Source organism: Mustela erminea, chromosome 4, assembly GCF_009829155.1.
Source record: "Mustela erminea isolate mMusErm1 chromosome 4, mMusErm1.Pri, whole genome shotgun sequence".
NCBI lineage: Eukaryota > Metazoa > Chordata > Mammalia > Carnivora > Mustelidae > Mustela > Mustela erminea.
Window position 1 is genome coordinate 99888174 of NC_045617.1, and position 18753 is coordinate 99906926.

Here is an 18753-nt window from a genome sequence, read left to right on the forward strand (position 1 = left end):
CCTCTTCCTTTGAGATTTATGCTCACATTTTATGGATTCCTGAGGGTGCAAGGAAGATACATAGTTTTAAAACCATGCATGTCTAAAAATGTCTTTATTTTGTCGTCGTTCTTGATTGATGGTTTTGTTGGGTATGTAATTTTAGGTTGGAAATAATGTTTTCTTGGAATTTTGAAGGCATTGCTCCAAGGCCTTCTAACTTTCAAGGCTGCTGTGGAGTCCAGCACCTTTCTGATTCCAGTTCTTCATTATGACCCCCCAACCGACCCCCTTGGTCTCTGGAAGCTTTTGGAATCTTCTTATTTCTGGTATTCTGAATTGTTATATTTCTTGGTATTCTTACATGTCTCTATCATTAATTTTATTGGCCATGTGGTGGACTTTTCCAAACCAGAAAATACATGTTTTGAAGTCCCCTGTGCTCTCTTTTTGGAATACCTGTTAGTTGGATGTCATACCTTGTGGACCGATCTCCTGTCTTTTTCTCTCCCATATCTCTGTCTTGTAGTCTTTTTATCCTACTTTCTGAGGTATTTTGTTAATTATGTTTTTCACCTCTTTTATTGGATTCTTTAGTACACTTTTAATGCTACAGTTTTTTTTTAAATTTTATTTCCAAAAGCTTATTACTTTGAAGCTTCCTTTGTATGGTATCATGTTGCTTCATTTTCTCTTATTTCTCTGACGGTGTTACTTACATTTTTTAGTTGATGAAGTCTTTTTTTTTTTTTTTTTGCTTCCCACATCCTATTTCTTTCATATTTGAAGGGATATGGATACTCTCGTGCATGTTAGGGGCTTTCCTCAAGTGTCTAGAGAACCTTGGCTTTGATTAAATGAAATATCCAGACACTTGAAAGGGGCGGTGGGGGCGTGGAGATGGTTGGAAGCTCTGTGTGCATGCGTGAGGCTTACAACCTGGGACTTCTCTCTACTATAATTCACATCTACAGGGTCTGTTCTCATGCCTGGGAACGTGGCTGTGGGAAGAGGGTGGGATCTCACTGATCGGCTTTGATCAGTCCCCCTATTTTTAGTAGGAGGCCTCATCCCTGCCCTCAGCTGTCCTTCAGAGTCAAGTCTCCTAGAGAGGAGATTGCCACTCTCCTGCTTGGCTATGCAGGGTAGAGAAGAAGATATGGGGACCCAACTGTTCTTTATATAAATTTTCAACCAGTTCTTCCTTCTTGGAGGTCACCTGGACCTAATTTCCTATTGACTTCTCACTCCACAGGCTTGAATTTCAGCTTTGTTTGGATTCTTTTGTTAGTTCCCATTTGTTCATCTGTTTTCTGGCTTCGAGGATTTTGAGGCATGTCTGGTGTACTTCTTGTCCCCTCTCATTTTTAATTGTGTTCATACATTTATTTCATATTTTTATATTTTATTCATTTCTGTATTCTTTTAGTGTCATTTTAGTACACTTTTAAAAGGTATGGGGAAAAAGGCGTGTGCTCAGTGTGCCACGGTTAATGGAAGTGTACAGTGCAGGCTCTGCTTTAGATTGGTCAAAAACAAATTTTTTCCCTTTACATTTGTAGGATATTTATATATTTTCTGATTTACAGTAATTCCTATTAAAATGTCTTCTAAAAATATTTTCTAATTTTTACATTTGTTTATTTAACACTGCAGATTTATTATCTGTTTCTAGAAGTAGAAAATATGACCACCCACTGGATAGTTTAAAGGAGTAATTACCATTCTCATTGAGGTACTTACTCATTTTTTAAAACTTATAATTGTCGATTGATAGGAAGTTGCAAAAATAGCAGAGATGTCCTTTGTGCCCAGTTTATCCCAGTGATAGTATCTTTACATGACTTACAATATCAAAATCAGGAAATTGATATTGGTACAATCCTCACTAGTTTTTAAAAGACATTCTTTTACATTTCGTATTGGGCAGAAAGTTTACATTGCAAATATATATGAGACCCATGTGAAATTATTTTCTCTTTCAGCAATTTTTCCAGCTAGTCAAATTACGAAAGCTTGGACTTAGTGATAATGAAATTCAGCGGCTCCCTCCAGAAATAGCAAACTTCATGCAGCTGGTGGAACTTGATGTGTCTCGAAATGGTAAGGAAAAGATTTCACTTGAATTGTCCATTTGTCTCTCTTGGTGTTGGGCATGATTTTGAGTAAATATAGCTGGTTGAATGCTGTTAGACATGCTTTTTCTGATGGATATGGGAAAGCTATGTATAAATTTGGGGATGAAATTAATGGCATTATTGAATGGTTTAGTCAGCTTGTGGGTATTTACCAGAGATATTTCATAACACAGTTTTTAGGTGATGATTTTCTCAAAGTAGGTTCAGTCTGATTCAGAGAGTTGGAGAGGGGACTGGTAGATAATATAACCCAACCACCTTGTTTTACTGAACATGACATTGAGAGCTGTTGGTGAGGTCGTTTGTCCAGTGCTCAGAGGCTGCTGCTGTGACGGGCAGCCGTCATGGGGGAGTTTGGTTCCTCTGGGCTGTGGCTCAGTGGCCTGGTACATGCCTGTGAGAATCTGTCTCCCTATAGTGAACATAGCAGCTTGTTGTCCGGGCCTCTCTGTCAGTTTAATTATTTCTAACTGGGCCACTGTTGGTTCTGCCCACTTGAGTTTGTGTGGTGTATTTGTGAGTTTATTTTGATTTCCAGATTTCACGAGAATGAAGTGCTTCCAGATTTCACGAGAATGAGTATACTTGAACATTCTACTGGGTTTTTAGTCTGTTTAGCCTTTCACTTTTGAATAGGTACCCTGGTTTAACCTCGTGTATTATAGCCCCAACAGCACTCCTGAAGTAGACTGGTACCCCTGCCTGTCACGATAATTACACGATTAATTACTTTAAGTTAAAATGGAAGTTCCCAGTGGTCCTGTCTTTAGTGATGGAGTTCAGTTCTCACAAAGACTAGTATAATTTCCTCGGGATAGGCCCCACTGTGCTGTGAATTATTTATAGAAATGATGATCCTTTTCCTTCTCTCATATTACATACCTGTTTCATGTTTTGTTTTTGCTTCCCTACAAAAATCTACAAGTTTCTTCTCAGTGAATCTCAGGTCTCGATCTTTCATTCTTATGTCTTCCACAGAAACTGCAAGGCTCAGATGGGGATTTTTTTTTTTTGGTGGGTCAATGTTCTAGGACAGCAGTGATAATCAGTACTTGATAGAAAATGTGCTGAAGGAAAAATTATTTTACCTTCTACTTTTTTTTTTTAAAGATTTTATTTATTTATTTGACAGACAGAGATCAAAAGTAGGCAGAGAGAGAGAGGAGAAAGCAGGCTCCCTGCTGAGCAGAGAGCCCGATGCGGGCCTCAATCCCAGGACCCTGGGATCATGACCTGAGCCAAAGGCAGAGGCTTTAACCCACTGAGCCACCCAGGTGCCCCACCTTCTACTTTTTTTTTTTTTTTTAAGATTTTTAATTTTATTTGAGAGAGAGAGAGAGAGCATGAAAGGAGAGAGGTCAGTGGGAGAAGGAGACTCCCTGCTGAGCAGGGAGCCCGATGTGGGACTCGATCCAGGGACTCCAGGATCATGACCTGAGCTGAAGGTAGTCGTCCAACCAACTGAGCCACCCAGGCGCCCCCCACCTTCTACTTCTAAATTTCAGATGAAATTTCTGTCATCTACCAGATCCCGTTGGAATTGGAATTAGAAACGGTCTGTAGGCCATATGTTCTTGACATAGGGTCTACTTTTATTTTTCTTGAGAATTATTTCTTAGTTTGAAGGTAATGGTAAAAGTAAAAAAAAAATTTTTTCAATGAAAAATAAATTCACTTATTTAGTGCATTTTGGAGTGGCTTATTTGGTTGCAGAGGACCCAGATCTGCTTAGATAGAGGGTATTGATTTTAAGGATGAGGGTGGAGCTAACATTCCAGAAGCATTGGCCTGGAGCCGACATCTGACCACCTTTGGAGTTTCATGGCCTCTCTCTGTCTTGCAGTGTGTCTGCTTCTGCTGGTCTGTGCTCTGTTCTTCCTTCCTGGGTGATCTGCTCTCTTGAAACAGCCTCTCCAGGCCTAAATGGTTGTGGTCTCTTCCATGCACTTTTTGGCTTCTGCCCCTGCTGTGGCATCTCTTTGCCAGTGACATATTTCTAAGTGAGAAGTGATTGACCCAGCTCATCTTTTTAAAAAAGTCAAATATAAACCATAAACTCCAGGTCCCTGGACAGCCTAAGAATCAACTGCAGCAGGACAGGGGAGACGAGTCCTGCAAAGCTTGGCCCCACCCCTCAGCACAGATGCGGCTTCCCTTACACCCAGAGTGTGGCATGGGACATCTGAGGCCAGAGTTGCCACTAAGGCTATCCTGTATCACATTTATCTAATGTATATATCATTGAAACTGCTCTCCCTTGTCTCAGCAATTATTTCCATCATAAAGAGTAGCTGGCTATTAATTTTGCAAGGAAGCAGTGATTTAGGAAAATGGTCACTGAAATCACACGATCTGAAGAAATAGAAGAGGATTTTGAAATTGGCATTAGAAGGGAAAATAAGCAGGGGTCCAGAAATCCTTGAGAAGGGGGAGAAGTACTGGCTTTAATTATTTGGGAGAGGAGACACGTAGAACATGAAGATGCCTAGTCTGACGTGACCGGGCCACTCCGTGGGAAGTCGGCATTGGCAGCTGCCCTGTTTACCAGTTCTCATATCAGCTGTTTCTTGCCGAACATTCTTAGTTACAAAGAAGGCTTACATGCTTCTTCCCATGTGTCCCTTTATACCTTCCTGCATGTTGATGAAAGAAATTAAATTTTCTCTGAAGTCAGTGTCAGGACACAAAAAGTTTCCTTTCCTTCTGCAGGTGTTGAGAGTTTTGTGAAGGATCCTACAGATCCTGTCACCTTCTTATCAGGTCGCTTAGAAATGTTGAGGGGAGTCAACTGCCCCTTCCCCTATTGGTTAGAGCTTTACTCTGGCTCAGAAGCATGGATGTGTGGTGTGTGGGTGATGTGTGTGATGTGTGTGGTGTGTGAGTTGTGTATATGGTGTGTGATGTGTTTTATGTGTGTGGTGTGTGAGTTGTGTATATGGTGTGTGTGTGGTGTATTGTGTTTATTGTATACGTGGTGGGTGTGGTGTGTTTTGTGTGTGTGTGGTGTGTGTGGACAGAGCAGAACAAGGTCATCATTTAGCTTAACCAACAGGAACATGGGTCTTGAGCTGTTTCCAGGTCAGACAAATCTCACTGTTCTATCTCATTATTATTTTTTTTTGATAGATAAAATCACATTAATGTGAATTTCCTAGGCAACTGAGTGGGTAAATAAGAGTTGCAATGTCTGTAGCCTGTGAGGCATTGTGAAAACCCCTCGTTTGTATGGATACAGGCATTTGTGAGGGTTTGGGTTTAATTCTGGAGGCCTGTGGGAGCCTCTCGTTTTCTGTTGCTCCACGATCGAGAGGCTGTTCTATAGCCAGGGCTGTCTCTGTCATGGTAGGACCTTCACTGGCTTCCTCAATTCCTGATTTTCCAGAGAACATTGCTTGGCCGTGGAGGTGGGAGGCAGGATATTAATACCAGACCACTCAAGTCATTGGATTAATGCTCATGAAACCGGAGGATGTGATGAATTACCATAGGATTTTGTTAAAATAATGGATTCTGATGCAGTAGGTCTGGAGAGGGGCTTGAGATTTTGCATTGCTAAGAAGTCCCCAGTGGCTGCCAACCCTGTTGATCCCACTGAACATGCTAAGTAGCAAGATGTGAGCCATCACTACCCAAATTCACTACTAATGTTCCTTCAGCTGCTTCGTGTAGTTATGAGCATGACTTTGCTCAGCTTCCGGCAGCCCTGTACCTTCTCATGTGGAATCAGGATATTACTGGTTAATGGGTAAAATGCTGTTACCAACCCAAGCTCCAGTTGGCTTTCATTCCAGGAGAAATATTAGACCTGTCCTGGTGTTCCCTACCTCAAGTGAGGGAGAAAAGACAAGTTTTGTGTTTGTCTCCAGAAAAGTCTATAAATGAGGAGGAAAGAAGTTTTTATAGGCTCAAGTCCTATGCTAAGAAGAACTGCCAAGACCGCCAAACTCTGACTTTTGTGGCTTTGTTTTCTGCTATTTCAGGCACAAAGTCAAGGGGATTGTGTGTTGTATTAGAAAAGAGAACAGTGAGCTTAGGAAGAAAGAGAGCAGTGCTTGGAGCTTATATATGGGCTATGGAGACTTGTTCTGGGGTAAAAGGAGAGAGGCTTGGGATGAGCATGGTTTTGCCTCCAAAATGGCTGTACATGCTTGGCAGGCAGGACTCTGGGTTGGAGCCCTGGCTTTGCTGCTCAGCACTGGGCCAACTATGGACAGGCCTCTCCTGCCAGGGTTGGGCCATATCCTGAGAAGGACTGGGGTAAGGCACCACTTCACATAAAACCTGGGGGAGGCGAGGAAAGTGACAGGTTTCTCCTGTTCTGACAGTGGATTACTTTTTTAATCAGGCAAATAGCTAAAATAAACTTGGAATAAAAGAAATGAGACGTTTCCTATAAATACAGATTAAAAGCTGACTGGAGTGTAAAAAATTGATATCTGAATATGGTGTTAAAATGCCTAAAGAAACGTTACAGCCCTGAATTAAGGTCTGAAGCAGTTTTCTGTGGTAAAATGCAAACATTTTAATGCCTGGACTCTATGTATATATTCTCTGCTAACTGATTTTTATTTATTTATTTTTATTATTTTTTTAAGATTTTATTTATTTATTTGACAGAAATCACAAGTAGATGGAGAGGCAGGCAGAGAGAGAGGGAAGCAGGCTCCCTGCTGAGCAGAGAGCCCGATGCGGGACTCGATCCCAGGACCCTGAGATCATGACTTGAGCCGAAGGCAGCGGCTTAACCCACTGAGCCACCCAGGCGCCCCTGCTAACTGATTTTTAGCTGTTTGAGGGAAACGACCTCTGGATATGTAAGAAAAGGTATTACCCCATAGTATTATCTTGCTATCCAAGAATCTCAGGCAGACTTTGTTAATGCGTCATGCATCCTGCCTGAAGGGCTGGTAATTTGAATTTTATAGCCTATGCTGTAATTTGACTTACATCACAGTACTGTATCATTATCCATTTAGTTCAGTTTTTCCCAAAGAACGAGGCATACACCACTGGTACTGCTAGAGCTGATTTTAAGTGGAGCCATAAAACCGCCATTTTTAATCTTGAGTCATGGTGAGAACGTTACCATTAAAATATATATATATATATTCCTTTTGGTTTGCCTTTGGTGGAACTTAATGACACTATATTTATTGTTACATTTATCTTCTATATTTGGGGGCAGCCATTTTTATTCATGTTAGTGACTTAAAGCAATTTGCTTCTTTAAAAATGAATCTCACTCAGATTTGAAGAGGACATTTAAAGAATGAGGTAACTGCTGAAGAACACAGGTGCTATACTGCTAGGGCCAGCATTGCGAAGGACAGGGCTTGCTGGTGTGGACAAACCCCACTGCTTAGTTATGAGCATCTTATGCCAGAAAGCCCATGAATTTATTTCATGTATGGGGCAGATAGTACTGCATACAGGAAAACACAGAGACCGCATACCCTGGCTAAGTACTGTGCAGACTTGAAGAAACTAAAGGATAGTTTTAGTTCAAGTCATCACAAGCATCAGGACGACACTTTAGAGTGAGTGGATGGACTGCCTGTCTACCAGCAGGGTCATTGTCCCCCAAAGTCTAAAGGTTAGACATTGATTAAATGCATGGGTTAGCTGTCCTCTGTCCAGCCACAAGATGCTGACCACTGTCTGTGGTCTGCGGCTGTGGGTTTGTTTAATGAAATCCAAAGCCAGTTTTTGAAGCCTACTGAAATGACCTTGTATAACATCAAGTCTTGGTGCTTCTGAGTATGTCCTGAAAAAAGCTCTTTCTGGCAAGCAGTAAGTCCAGTGTGCCTAAAAGTCTTCCTACTTAATAATGAACAGTTAGACTTTTCTTTTTTTTTCTTTTTTCTTTTCTTTTTTTTTTTTTTTTTTTTTGTAGTAACTAACTACATGTACCCACACCCCAAGTGTGGCAGAAGCCAGCTTGTACCCATGCAGACTTCAGACTTGCCACAGTCAAGCCATTGTTTTCTCGTTTCTCACAGCCTGATTCTGGCCCAAGTTTATCACTCTCTTTAGCACCCTGCTCTGCTGCCTGGGCTTAATATTACAGTAGGCGAGTTTTCTTGTCACCAGCACTGTTGAAGTCTTCCCATAAAGGGAAGCCCCATGGGCCACTCTGCCTTGTGTCTGGAGAGCAGGACACTTTCCAACCCAGAGCCTGCTGTCTCATCTTTGCAAGACCTGCCACTTTTTATCATGAGAGCTTTCTCTGTCTTAGCTTGTACCTTCACTTTGGTTAAGAAGGGTTAATGGAGGAAAAAAAATTCCCTTTTCCTCATGTTTTAATTTCAGATAATAATAATAGCTATTATTTTTAAAGTAGAGATAGAAAGAAATTAGGCTTATGTGATATTTCTAATCATCTTAGCATGGCTCAAATAGGTTCCCCCCCACCCCCCACAACCAGGGAGCATTGTTGAAATGTGAGTATGTACAGAAACCATTTCAAATACTGAAAAAGTTGAAATAAGCTTTACATATAGGTCCCTCCCTGCTGGATGGTAAAGGAACATCCATGGTATTTTAGCAAATACAACTGAAAATCCATCCCAATTTAATTTACAAATTACTAAATCAGAAGGGAAATTCTTAGAACATTGTCTTTTGCTCAAAATGTTTTTGGAACTCTTTCAGAATTTGTAATGTATGATTTTGCATATCCTCAGACTAGTAGTTTTACTTTTTAGAGTGGATTAGTTTTTAAAAACAGCCAAACATTTTTTAATGCCAACTTAGGCAATCAGTGCCAACTTAGGCAATAAAGCAGGGCACTGATTATCATGGTACTCCACATCTGCTTCAGATAGCAATTTCAAAAGGGTTCCATAAAACTTTGATCAATGGAAACAGGTCTGAAAATCATGTATTAACTACCAAAGGGCAGGTACACCTTTAAATATGTTTTCTGTTATATCTGTTTTCAGAATACAAAGGCACAGTTTAGAAGTTCATGACCGCGTATCTTCTAAGAATCCAGTATAGCTACACATTTTTTATTATTTCTTTTTTAGTGTTAGCTGCCTTAAAAAAAAACAAAAGCAAAACTAAGCTTGCTTTATATATTATATATAAACCATTATGGAGATATGCTGCACAGTGATTCCACAAGTGAAATAAAGTCTGAATATTATGTATTTTTATTTTCAGATAATCTATAGAAGTTAAACCCTTGATACTATAGATCCCTTTTGATAGCCATATTTGACACTTTTTGCATTTTTTTCTTAGCCTTTCTCCCAAATATCTGAATCCTTTTTTCTGGCATCTAGAAGGGTCTCCCTAGGTTGCCTGTCTTGTACGTGCTTTGTCAGAATGTATAGAAGAGTAAACTGTGGTTATTTATTATGGCAATATAGCTTAATTCCCTATTACCAGAAAAGCTGCGACTTTTGTGAATAAGTTGTAGGTTTATATAACTTTCTCTCTTGCTTTTTTTTTTTTTTTTAATTAGGTTTGCAGTAGAGATGGTAACCTTTGAATTTGAGAATAACACCTCTGAATATATTTTTTAGGTCAACAAGCTCTTCAGTTAGTTTGAGGATCTCTAAATTCTTTGTTCCTCCTTTGTTCCCTCCTTTGTTCCTGCTCACTTCATTCATTCACTTGGTCTCTAAATGCTGTGCTCTGTGTTAGATGCCAAAATTTCCAAAACAATGGTGGATTTACATAGTGCCTAAATTAGGCAGAGTTAGAGAAGCAAAAATAATTGTTTAAAAAAAATGGTTTCTCCTGAAATAAAACAAAACTCCAACATGTAGGATAACAGTTTCTGTTCATTTTTTAATTAGACAATTTATGTAGGCATCACTTTGACAGTTTCCAGCTCTCAAAGTGATTGCAAGTGATCAGCCATATTGCTTCATTTTGATTTTGAGGTCACCTACTTTGTCATGTGAATCTGCCTTGAGCCAAGTGATTCTGAGCCTCTAGGCAGCTAAAGGCTGGATGGCATCTCTTTGTCAGGATGGTGACAGAGACATGCTGCCATGAATGCAAATGGTGCTCTGAGCTTATTAAGCTGGGAAAGGCACAAATTAGAAAGGGATGAAGGATCCAAGAAGGAGAAAGTGATTGAGGAGCAGTACTGAGAACTGCAGCTTGAGGACTATATATAGAAATGATTTGGTTTTTAAATTAGCCTTATAAGTGTTGAATAGATCTTTAACCTAACATATCTGCTCAAAGTTAATAATGAATTATGATTCTGAATTATTTTTCAGTTTGAAAAAGTCTTGGATGCTGGTCTCTTGTTTTTTTATACTTACAGTTATCAACTATAACCCATAATAATAATAATTATCTTTTTATTTTAAGTAAAATTTATTGAGCACCTACTATATTTCCTACTATATTTGTGTAAGGCCCTTTGTCTTACTCTTCCATCCCTTAAGGAGGTAAATCTACAGGCCCAATAGACTTATATGAGGAACTGCATGTAACAGCTATTATATTGTTACATAAATAAAGTGCTGGGGCTGTCAGAGCCTTGTCAGTAACTGTAACTGATTTGAAAGAAGCTTGAAGGGAGAATGGGGCTCTTGTGGTTTCAAGTTGAAATCAGATAGTCTTTTAAAATTCTTATATTTTAGTTGTAAATTTGGAGGGAGGTAATAATGAATTGATTCCTCAGCCTTGTGTCATTGTTGGAGACTTCTTTCAAATGTTTGTTATAAATTTACAGAGTCACCAGTATCATTAAAAATGCAAATATCTCAGTGCTTGCCTTTTAGATATTTACTGAAAATTATAAGATTTATCAAAAAAATCAAAGGAGTGTACCCAGTGCATAAGAACTGAAATTATATGAGTTGTCATGGGATTCTTTCTCTTCTTATTATATAGCTATTACTGTGTTGTGAAGGATTTGTTCTGTCAGATGAAATTCCAAGCTCTGTGCAGTTATCAAGATAGACTGACTATTGATTTAAAGGGGGAAAAAAAAAAAGCCAAAATCTCAAGTGCTATACTTTATTACTGCTCAACTTATAGTCCAGTGGAGAGAGGGGTGGGCAGAGATTTAGGGAGGTCGGTAGTGAGAAGCTCTATACAATCCAGGATTTAAGCTGTTGCTTGTAATGCTACATCTTCACTCAACTAGTAGCCTCCCAGGTCCTCGTGGGAGGGGGAGAAGTTGGGGGATTGTGCATAGGTAATTTTATGTTAAGGGTTTATGTAAAAACCTTTATTTGAAAGAGAGAGCACAAGTGCAGGGTGGGAGGGGCAGAGGGAAAGGGAGGGAGAATCCCCAGCGGAATCCCTGCCCAGTCTCAGGACCCTGAGATCGTAACCTGAGCCGAAACCAAGATCTGACTCTTAACCAACTGAGCCACCAGGTGCCCCTTCATGGGCAGTTTTTATGGGTCATGTCGAGAAGTGCTCTACGTCATTTCTGTCCATGTTCTCTTGGCCGATTTATGTCCCCAGCTTAACTGAAAGGAGCTGGGGAATGAAGTTAGATACCTGTATAGGAAGAGAAACCTCACATAAGCACTACCATCATCTGCCCCAGCTGGCAAATAATTGAATGCTGGAATTGTATGATTTTTTATGTCACTGATCACATGCTGCCCTAGTAAACACATGCACACATACACAGGATCCTGTTGCACTATCCCAACCTCCCAGTGAGTGATCCATTTATAGGAAGTTTAGGTACATGCCCATAGGAGGACGAGGTAGCCTTTCTTCCCATATCTGCACCAAAATTTTTAAACTGAGGCATAGATGAAGATGATTGATAGCCACTGATCCTAATAATTAGCATAAAACCTATGCAAGCATGGAAGTATGTTTTTTAATTTAAATTTTTAGAAACAAATATAATTTGAAAATTAGAATTTTATATTTGAGGAATGTTTGAAGCATTTGCTCTAGGCAAAATTAAAGGTTTTCAAGCCAGGAATCACCATCTCCAGCGAATTACTTAACATCTCTATGCCTCAGTTTCTTCATCTGTGAGATGGAGACTGTAATAGCCCTGACTTCATAGAGGTGCTGTCACGCTTAAAAGAGGCTGTGTATGTAAAGTGCTTGGAACCATGCCTTGTGCACGAGGAGCACTCAGTGTTAGATGCTGTAATTAATCCCATCATTGCCTTCATGTTGGGCCATGGGGATCTGAACTAGCACTGTGAGATTAAGAATGCAGGGCAGGGGTGAGGACACAGCAAGTTTGAAGGCTGGAGTGGTACAGGTGAGGGAGGCTCCCGCCCAGGGTGCCGTTTAGATGCTGGCTCCCATGGCCAGGCATTGTGCTACCTCTTCACACCTGTGTTTTGTCTCACGCATATGCTATCCTGTAAGATGCGTAGAGGCACCTCAGGGTGAATGATAAGCAAACTGAGGCTTGAATAAAATGAGCTGTGCGCCAAATCAGACTCCTGCTTATGGTTGGGCTGAAGTAAGAAACCCAGAAGAGCGGCGCTGCTAATTATTTTGGGGGCATATTGAAGATGATCAAGGTAGCGCTATTCGATTCATTCGATGTTACAGAAAGGATGTCGACAGTATTATGACTTGGTGCTCCCCAGATTTGGAGATTAAAATGGAAAAATGATTCGAAGACATTTAAACTCCTAGAAATGTACATAGTAAATGAATTCAGTACCTGTAGAAGTGGCCCACCTTAAGAGGTGCTTTGTAAATCTTCTTTGGCCAGAAATGGAACATCATCTACTGAAGCACATGGGGCTTTTTCTCAATAAGATGCAATGTCACACTTCTAAGGTAATTGTGCCATTTTGGCAAAAGCTCGCAATCACAGAAGATTGGTGCCTTGCTAGAAGTGTAGAACAAGGAGAGCCAAAAACTAAGACTGGATAGGATTTTTACCTTTGAAAGGAAAGAGATTAGACAACAGGAATGTCCCTTGGAAGCAGCCCTCCATTATTAAGAGTTAATAATAGTGAATCACAAAGACACATTATTGGAAAACCAAGAGAATGGTGTGAATCTCTATTATCAGAATATATACTGGGTGCTAGTTCTATGCCAGCTAAGAGGCTGAACACTTCCTGTGCATCATGTAGTATCTCATTTAATCCTCAGATCAGCTCCAAGAAATACACTTGTATCTTCTCTTTACAGATGAGAAAATGGAGTCTCATTAGTAAGCCATAGGAATGTAATATTTGGCACAATTACTATAAGTAGTAACCTTGTACTACATATTTGAAAGTTGTTTAGAGTAGTAGATCCTAAAAATTCTCAAGACAAAAACAAAACAACTTGTGACTACATTTTCACCATGAGAGTTCTCATTGCGAGAAAAAAGACTTGTGATGGATGTTAACTAGACTTATTGTGGTGGTCATTTCACAATATGTACAAATACTGAATCATCACACTGCATACCTGAAACTTAGGTAAGGTTATACCTCAATTATACCTCGATCAAAACAAAGTGAATCTTAGATAAAAACACTTTTACTTGGGCACATGGCTAATAAATAGGGGAGCTGGTATTTGATCCCGGGCTTGTTGGACTCCAAAATCACAGTTCTGTCTCCTCAATATAAAAATTTTATATCCTACTACCGAGAAATAATCATCAATAATGTTTTTTAATGTATTTTATTTATCTTCTTTTTCCTTTTTTTTTTTACCGGTTTTATAAAAGTGAGATTATGCAGCATATGTATCTTACTTTTGTTCACTTATTCTCATTGTTGTTAAAGTGTAAAAGGCAGATAAAGTGTTTGAAAGGGCAGATTAATTAACTCCTACTTTCTTATATTTCTGGAGAAAAATATGAACAGATCTATAACTTTAACACAACAGGAAGCTATAGGTTTCAAAGGTAGGATTGGTGTTAGGTAAATAACTGATAGGACAGGGGAATTTCCAGACAGATGTGGTAAGTTCAGAGCCAAACAGAGTGAAGGAGGAGGTGAATAAGCAGTTTAGAAATTTCTACCTGATTTGGGATTTTTGTGTTGAAAGAAGTCAGGGAGGCACAGCTAGCCCCTACGGCCATATAGTTACAGAGGTACAGACGGAAGGAATGTGGGCAGAAGCAGACCAAGTCTACAGTGCTCACCTGCTTTTAAGGTATCGTGAAGCAATTAGTTCTCTATTTACCTAACTTATGCTTTGTTCATTAGGGTTTCTGGTGAGAGTACCATTACACAGTAAGAGTTGCTATCTTGAAGTATTTAACTTACGTCTTTTCACTTTTGTTTGATGGTGTTGCGAGGTATTAAAGAATAGGCCTTCTTCCTTTCAGTGGGGCTGATGAATGGGGGGTCAGGATGAACAAGGGGGTCTGAGCAAATTAGTGGGAGGACTGAGCACCGATAACTTGACACATGTCCAAAGCAAAAGCAGTCTAGTGCTGGGAGGGAATCCTGAGTTGATGCCAGAGGGGCCGAGGAGTCTGAGCCCTCGCAGGGGAGGCCTAAGCGAAGAGGGGGAGGCAGCATACCGCTGGAGGGGACTGGGCAGGTCCCTGGCATCTGTCCTTTCCTTAGCCGGCTATTTGCATAGTGGCCTCTCTGTTTAAGACCAAGGAGCCACAGCATAGCAAGGGCCTGGGCCAGCTTGAAGTTGGCTGTAAGTTGAGTCAAATGCCATGGGCGTGTGCTTTAGCACAATTACAGGGAGCACCTTTGCATCCGGAAGTCATGACTTGCCCTGTACCTCCTCACACGCCTTTTAAAGCATCACTCTATTCAGGGCTTTGCACACTGGCAAATAGAACAAGTAGCTGTTGCTCTTCCTGTATATCGGGGTCCCTGCCTTTGACTTTTGTCATGAACTGGTCCGCCTTCAGCTTTGATCGACTGGAGCATGGCAGAGAGACCTGCTCCCTATAGTTGCGTGGCATTTTCTGAGCAGATGCTTTGGTCTACAGCCCTTTCCTGCTGCCAATTGAATTTAATCTTATCTCCAAAATCCCTCTTTTCTGTGTTACCAACTCTTGTGACCTTTCTAAGGGATCCATATGGGAAGAGATAAGCTCAAAGAAATGTTCTAAATGAAGGCATCAGATTTCATTATGAAAAGCACAACAAAGCACTCTGAAGTCCTGGCTAGAATGTAGGTTTCACTGAGATAAGGTAGGTGGGAGCAAGAACAGAGTTTTAGAATAAGTTTTAGTCACTTCCTGAATTTTTAACCAGCACCAGGTATGTAAGTTATGTGCCGGGAGCTAGAGATAGCAAGTCTGTTTAGTGATGGCTCTCAGGGGATTGAGGCCACAAGGCAGGAGGGACCAAGTCCATCTGTGATACCAGGACTATGTGGAGAATCTCAGAGGCTGCCTGAAGGAGGCTAGGGAGGGAGAGTCTTGATCATTCTGATCATTCCTGGGGAAGGGGATATTAAGGAGTCTTCTCCCTGGAATGGATGACTCTCAGGCTTTGAGGAACAAGTAACAGGTAGAGATAAAGGACAGGAAGGATATTTCTGGGCAGATGAAATGGCACGAGTGTGTGTTTAAAGGTGTGAAATAGCCTGATGAATTTGGGAAATGCATGGCATTTGTGCATGGCAGTGAGATCTTGAAGATTCTATGGAATGGCTGAGGAATGTTTCCTTGAGAGCAGTGGAGAGCTGTGAAACTGTTTCCAGGAGGGGGGTGGTTCGCATCTCATCCTGTTATTAGCAGGGACATGAAGTTGACGGAGGGCAGCCTGGATGCTGAAGGCCATGTTGGGGGTGGAAAGACCGGAGAGAAGAGCAGGAGAAGAGGAGACGTCAGGCCAGGCGTGTGGGTGACAAGTGGGAAGGTTGCTTGATGTGGAGCAGTAGGGTGAGGGAGAGGTTAAGTCCTCGTTTCCCAGTGCAAAAGAAATGGGAAACATTGAAGAAAGCTCAGGGGTGGAGGGGAAAGATGAGTATGTCTGTGGGCCTGTGGAAGGTGAAATGCTTTGGGATATCTAATTGGAGGTGTTCAGTAGGCAGCTGAGTATAAGTCTCACGCTCAGGGGAGAAATTTGAGCAGGAGGTAAAGGTTTGGGGGTCATTCATGTGTAGGTGATGGTTGAAGCTATAGGCATAGATGAGGTCACTCACAGAGAGGAGGAGAATACAGTGTTGCGGGGGAGATGAGCCTGCAGAATATTACTGTTACAGGGAAAGCAGAGGAAGAGGCCCCCTGCAAGATCCAGAGAAGGAACAGCAGGAGGGTTTGTCAGCACTGTTGACTGCTCTTGCAGAAAAGGCCCAGCAGGAGAATGGCGAGCTGAGTCATCACATTAAGTATCACAGAGGGCATTGAGCTTGTGGGATGGGGCTCAGGCTTGCAGGTTAATGGATGCAGTTGTTGTCGTAGCTGAAGCACCGGCTGTAGAAAGGCAGCCCCTTCGCAGGCCCCGTCATGAAAGGACTGAGGAGAAATGGGAGAGCCACAGGAGTCTCAAGGTGGAACCAAAGGCAGGGAAGCACATCCAGAAAGGCTACAGCATAAAATGGGGTGGAATAGTCTGGTAAACGTGGACTGAAAAGTTTCCATTGGTTTTGGCATCTGGGAGGTCATCTGTGACAACAAAAGCAATGTCAGAAGTGGTTTACAGCCCCTTTTGTTTGTTGTTTTATACTTTTCCCCAGACTCTGAGAGATCAGAGGAAGGCTTGAGAAACACCAACAATGACCATTTCCAGGAGGAAACAGCAGCAGTCACTGTTTCCTGCTGGATCTGCCAGTTCGAGGGATGTGAGCCATCATGATGGTGCTATATGTCTTGGACAGCGAACCGTGATATAATTAAGGGAGGAATTTCATAACTCTCCAGAATGTGTACATGTTTGGGAATGAGCTATGCAGGCTTTGCTGCTGCTGGAGAAGCAGACCCCAAGGGGAAAAGGTGGGGGTCACCAGCCACTGATTTTCTTCTTCTGGAGTTGGGTCCTTAGCTAGAGCTAGGACCAGAGTGGACTCTGGACATTTTAAGCCTGGTTATTCCCCATTGAGTATTAAAGACCACAGACAGAGTTCTCTCTGTCCAAGACCCTTTAATAATTGCATGTACCCCTGGTATTTCCAAGTTTACTTGTCCTTGCAGTTAAAAAAAAAATTATAAAACTAGTATACGGTCATTATAAAAACTCAGTGGAGGCAAGTGAAGGAAAAGGCAGCAACCTGCCCGAAATTTCTACTTCCAGTCTCTTCCAGCCCTGGCTGAGACTGCTGGTCGTGGGCATCACACAATACTGGGCTGTGTTTCTGATACCTCTCTCAGTCGCTGGATGGTGGATCACAGTGGGTCAAGACTGTGTCTCTCTAATTCACCGTCCTTTCTGCCACATAGGCAGCTTCTTAAATAAATGGGTAAAGGAACAAATGAATGAATAAATGAACAAATCAATGTTTGTAGCCGTTGGTAGTATTGCTTCCATGCCTTCTACTGTAATTTTCAGAGAGAAACTGGCTGAGAGGAAAGCACCTATTTTTGTCACCTTTTGATTTGTAGGAGCGCTTATTATAGGGATGGCCCTGTTTAACAAGGGACAGGGTTTGTAGTCCCTTCATCCAGCCTGGAGGGGCAGATTTCTTCAATTATGTGCATAAAGTTAATCTGTTCAGAACCTGGTAGATGACTGTCAGGGGTGACAAGCTTAGCACTTCCATGGAATTAGAAGGTGAGATATTTATAATGTGTTTTAGGTTCTTAAAAAGGAGTATGTCTGAACTTCTGCACTGAGTTCAAACAGTTTGGAAGCCTTTACTGTGCCTCCCGTCTGTGTCAGGCAGTGGGGAACTATCAAGTATACAGCAGTAGGAGGAATAATTCTGTCCAAGTGATGACAGGCCACAGTGTACCCCCAGAGATGTTCCGACAACATGGGCAAAACCATGTTTATAGGTTTAAAAGGGAAAATGAGAATGCCCTGCTGATCATCAGACCACAGAAGAAGGGGCTTATAGGAATGGTGAGAACAAGTATTCCTTCTGTCTAGAAATGTAGACTTCAGAGTACGCTCCTCATTCACTTGGAGCAGTGCTTCTCCAGGTGGACTTGACACTGCCTCTGTTAGAATCCTTGTTAAAATGGCATATTTCCACCCTACATAAGGACTGCACAATCAGAATTTCTGAGCAGGGTCCCTGGAGTTTGCATTTTAATCCCCAGGAAAACTCATGTAAATTTAAATTGGAGCTAGGAGACTAACAGAACTTAAACAGTTGCTGGTGGGGTCAAGATCCCAAACAGCATTTAGGTTAAATTGATGTCTTCACAATCTGACCTTTCTTACCTTCAATTAAATCCATAGAATAATGGCTTAAGTACAGGAAATGATTTTTGCCTAGTCCAAAAATCTAGTGTCTATTATAACAACTCGAATTACCCTTCAGTAAAAAAGCAAACATTTCCCCTTCTTTCCAACCCTTTTCATCCTAAACTTGGTTGGCGGCTGGGGGCCTGTGAGGCTTGCTTTGGGATATGAGAATAGAACCACACTTGCCATAATAGATCATATTCAGAGTGATGTTCCCTGAAACACAGTATATTTTATACTGGGCCCTAGGACTGAATTTTCTATAATTCATGGAAACAGCATTGATTCTGCAAGGTTTTCTCAAAACACTGAGTTACGAGAAACCACTCACTGTAACTCTAAGAAAGAGCTCCAGAACATTTAGCAAGTGTTGGTGCCAGAAGAATTTGTATGCATGTCTC

The 18753-nt window shown here is 41.2% G+C and overlaps 1 protein-coding gene across 5 annotated transcripts in view; it reads left to right on the forward strand.

Annotated features, from left to right (window-relative positions):
• LRRC1 (leucine rich repeat containing 1) overlaps positions 1 to 18753 on the forward strand; it is a 132834-nt gene that overhangs the window by 47042 nt on the left and 67039 nt on the right. For all 5 annotated transcript variants that reach the window (XM_032340275.1, XM_032340276.1, XM_032340277.1 and 2 more), the window contains one exon: positions 1965 to 2082. In XM_032340275.1, coding sequence (XP_032196166.1) covers positions 1965 to 2082 — 118 coding nt within the window. The remainder of the gene's footprint in view (positions 1 to 1964; positions 2083 to 18753) is intronic.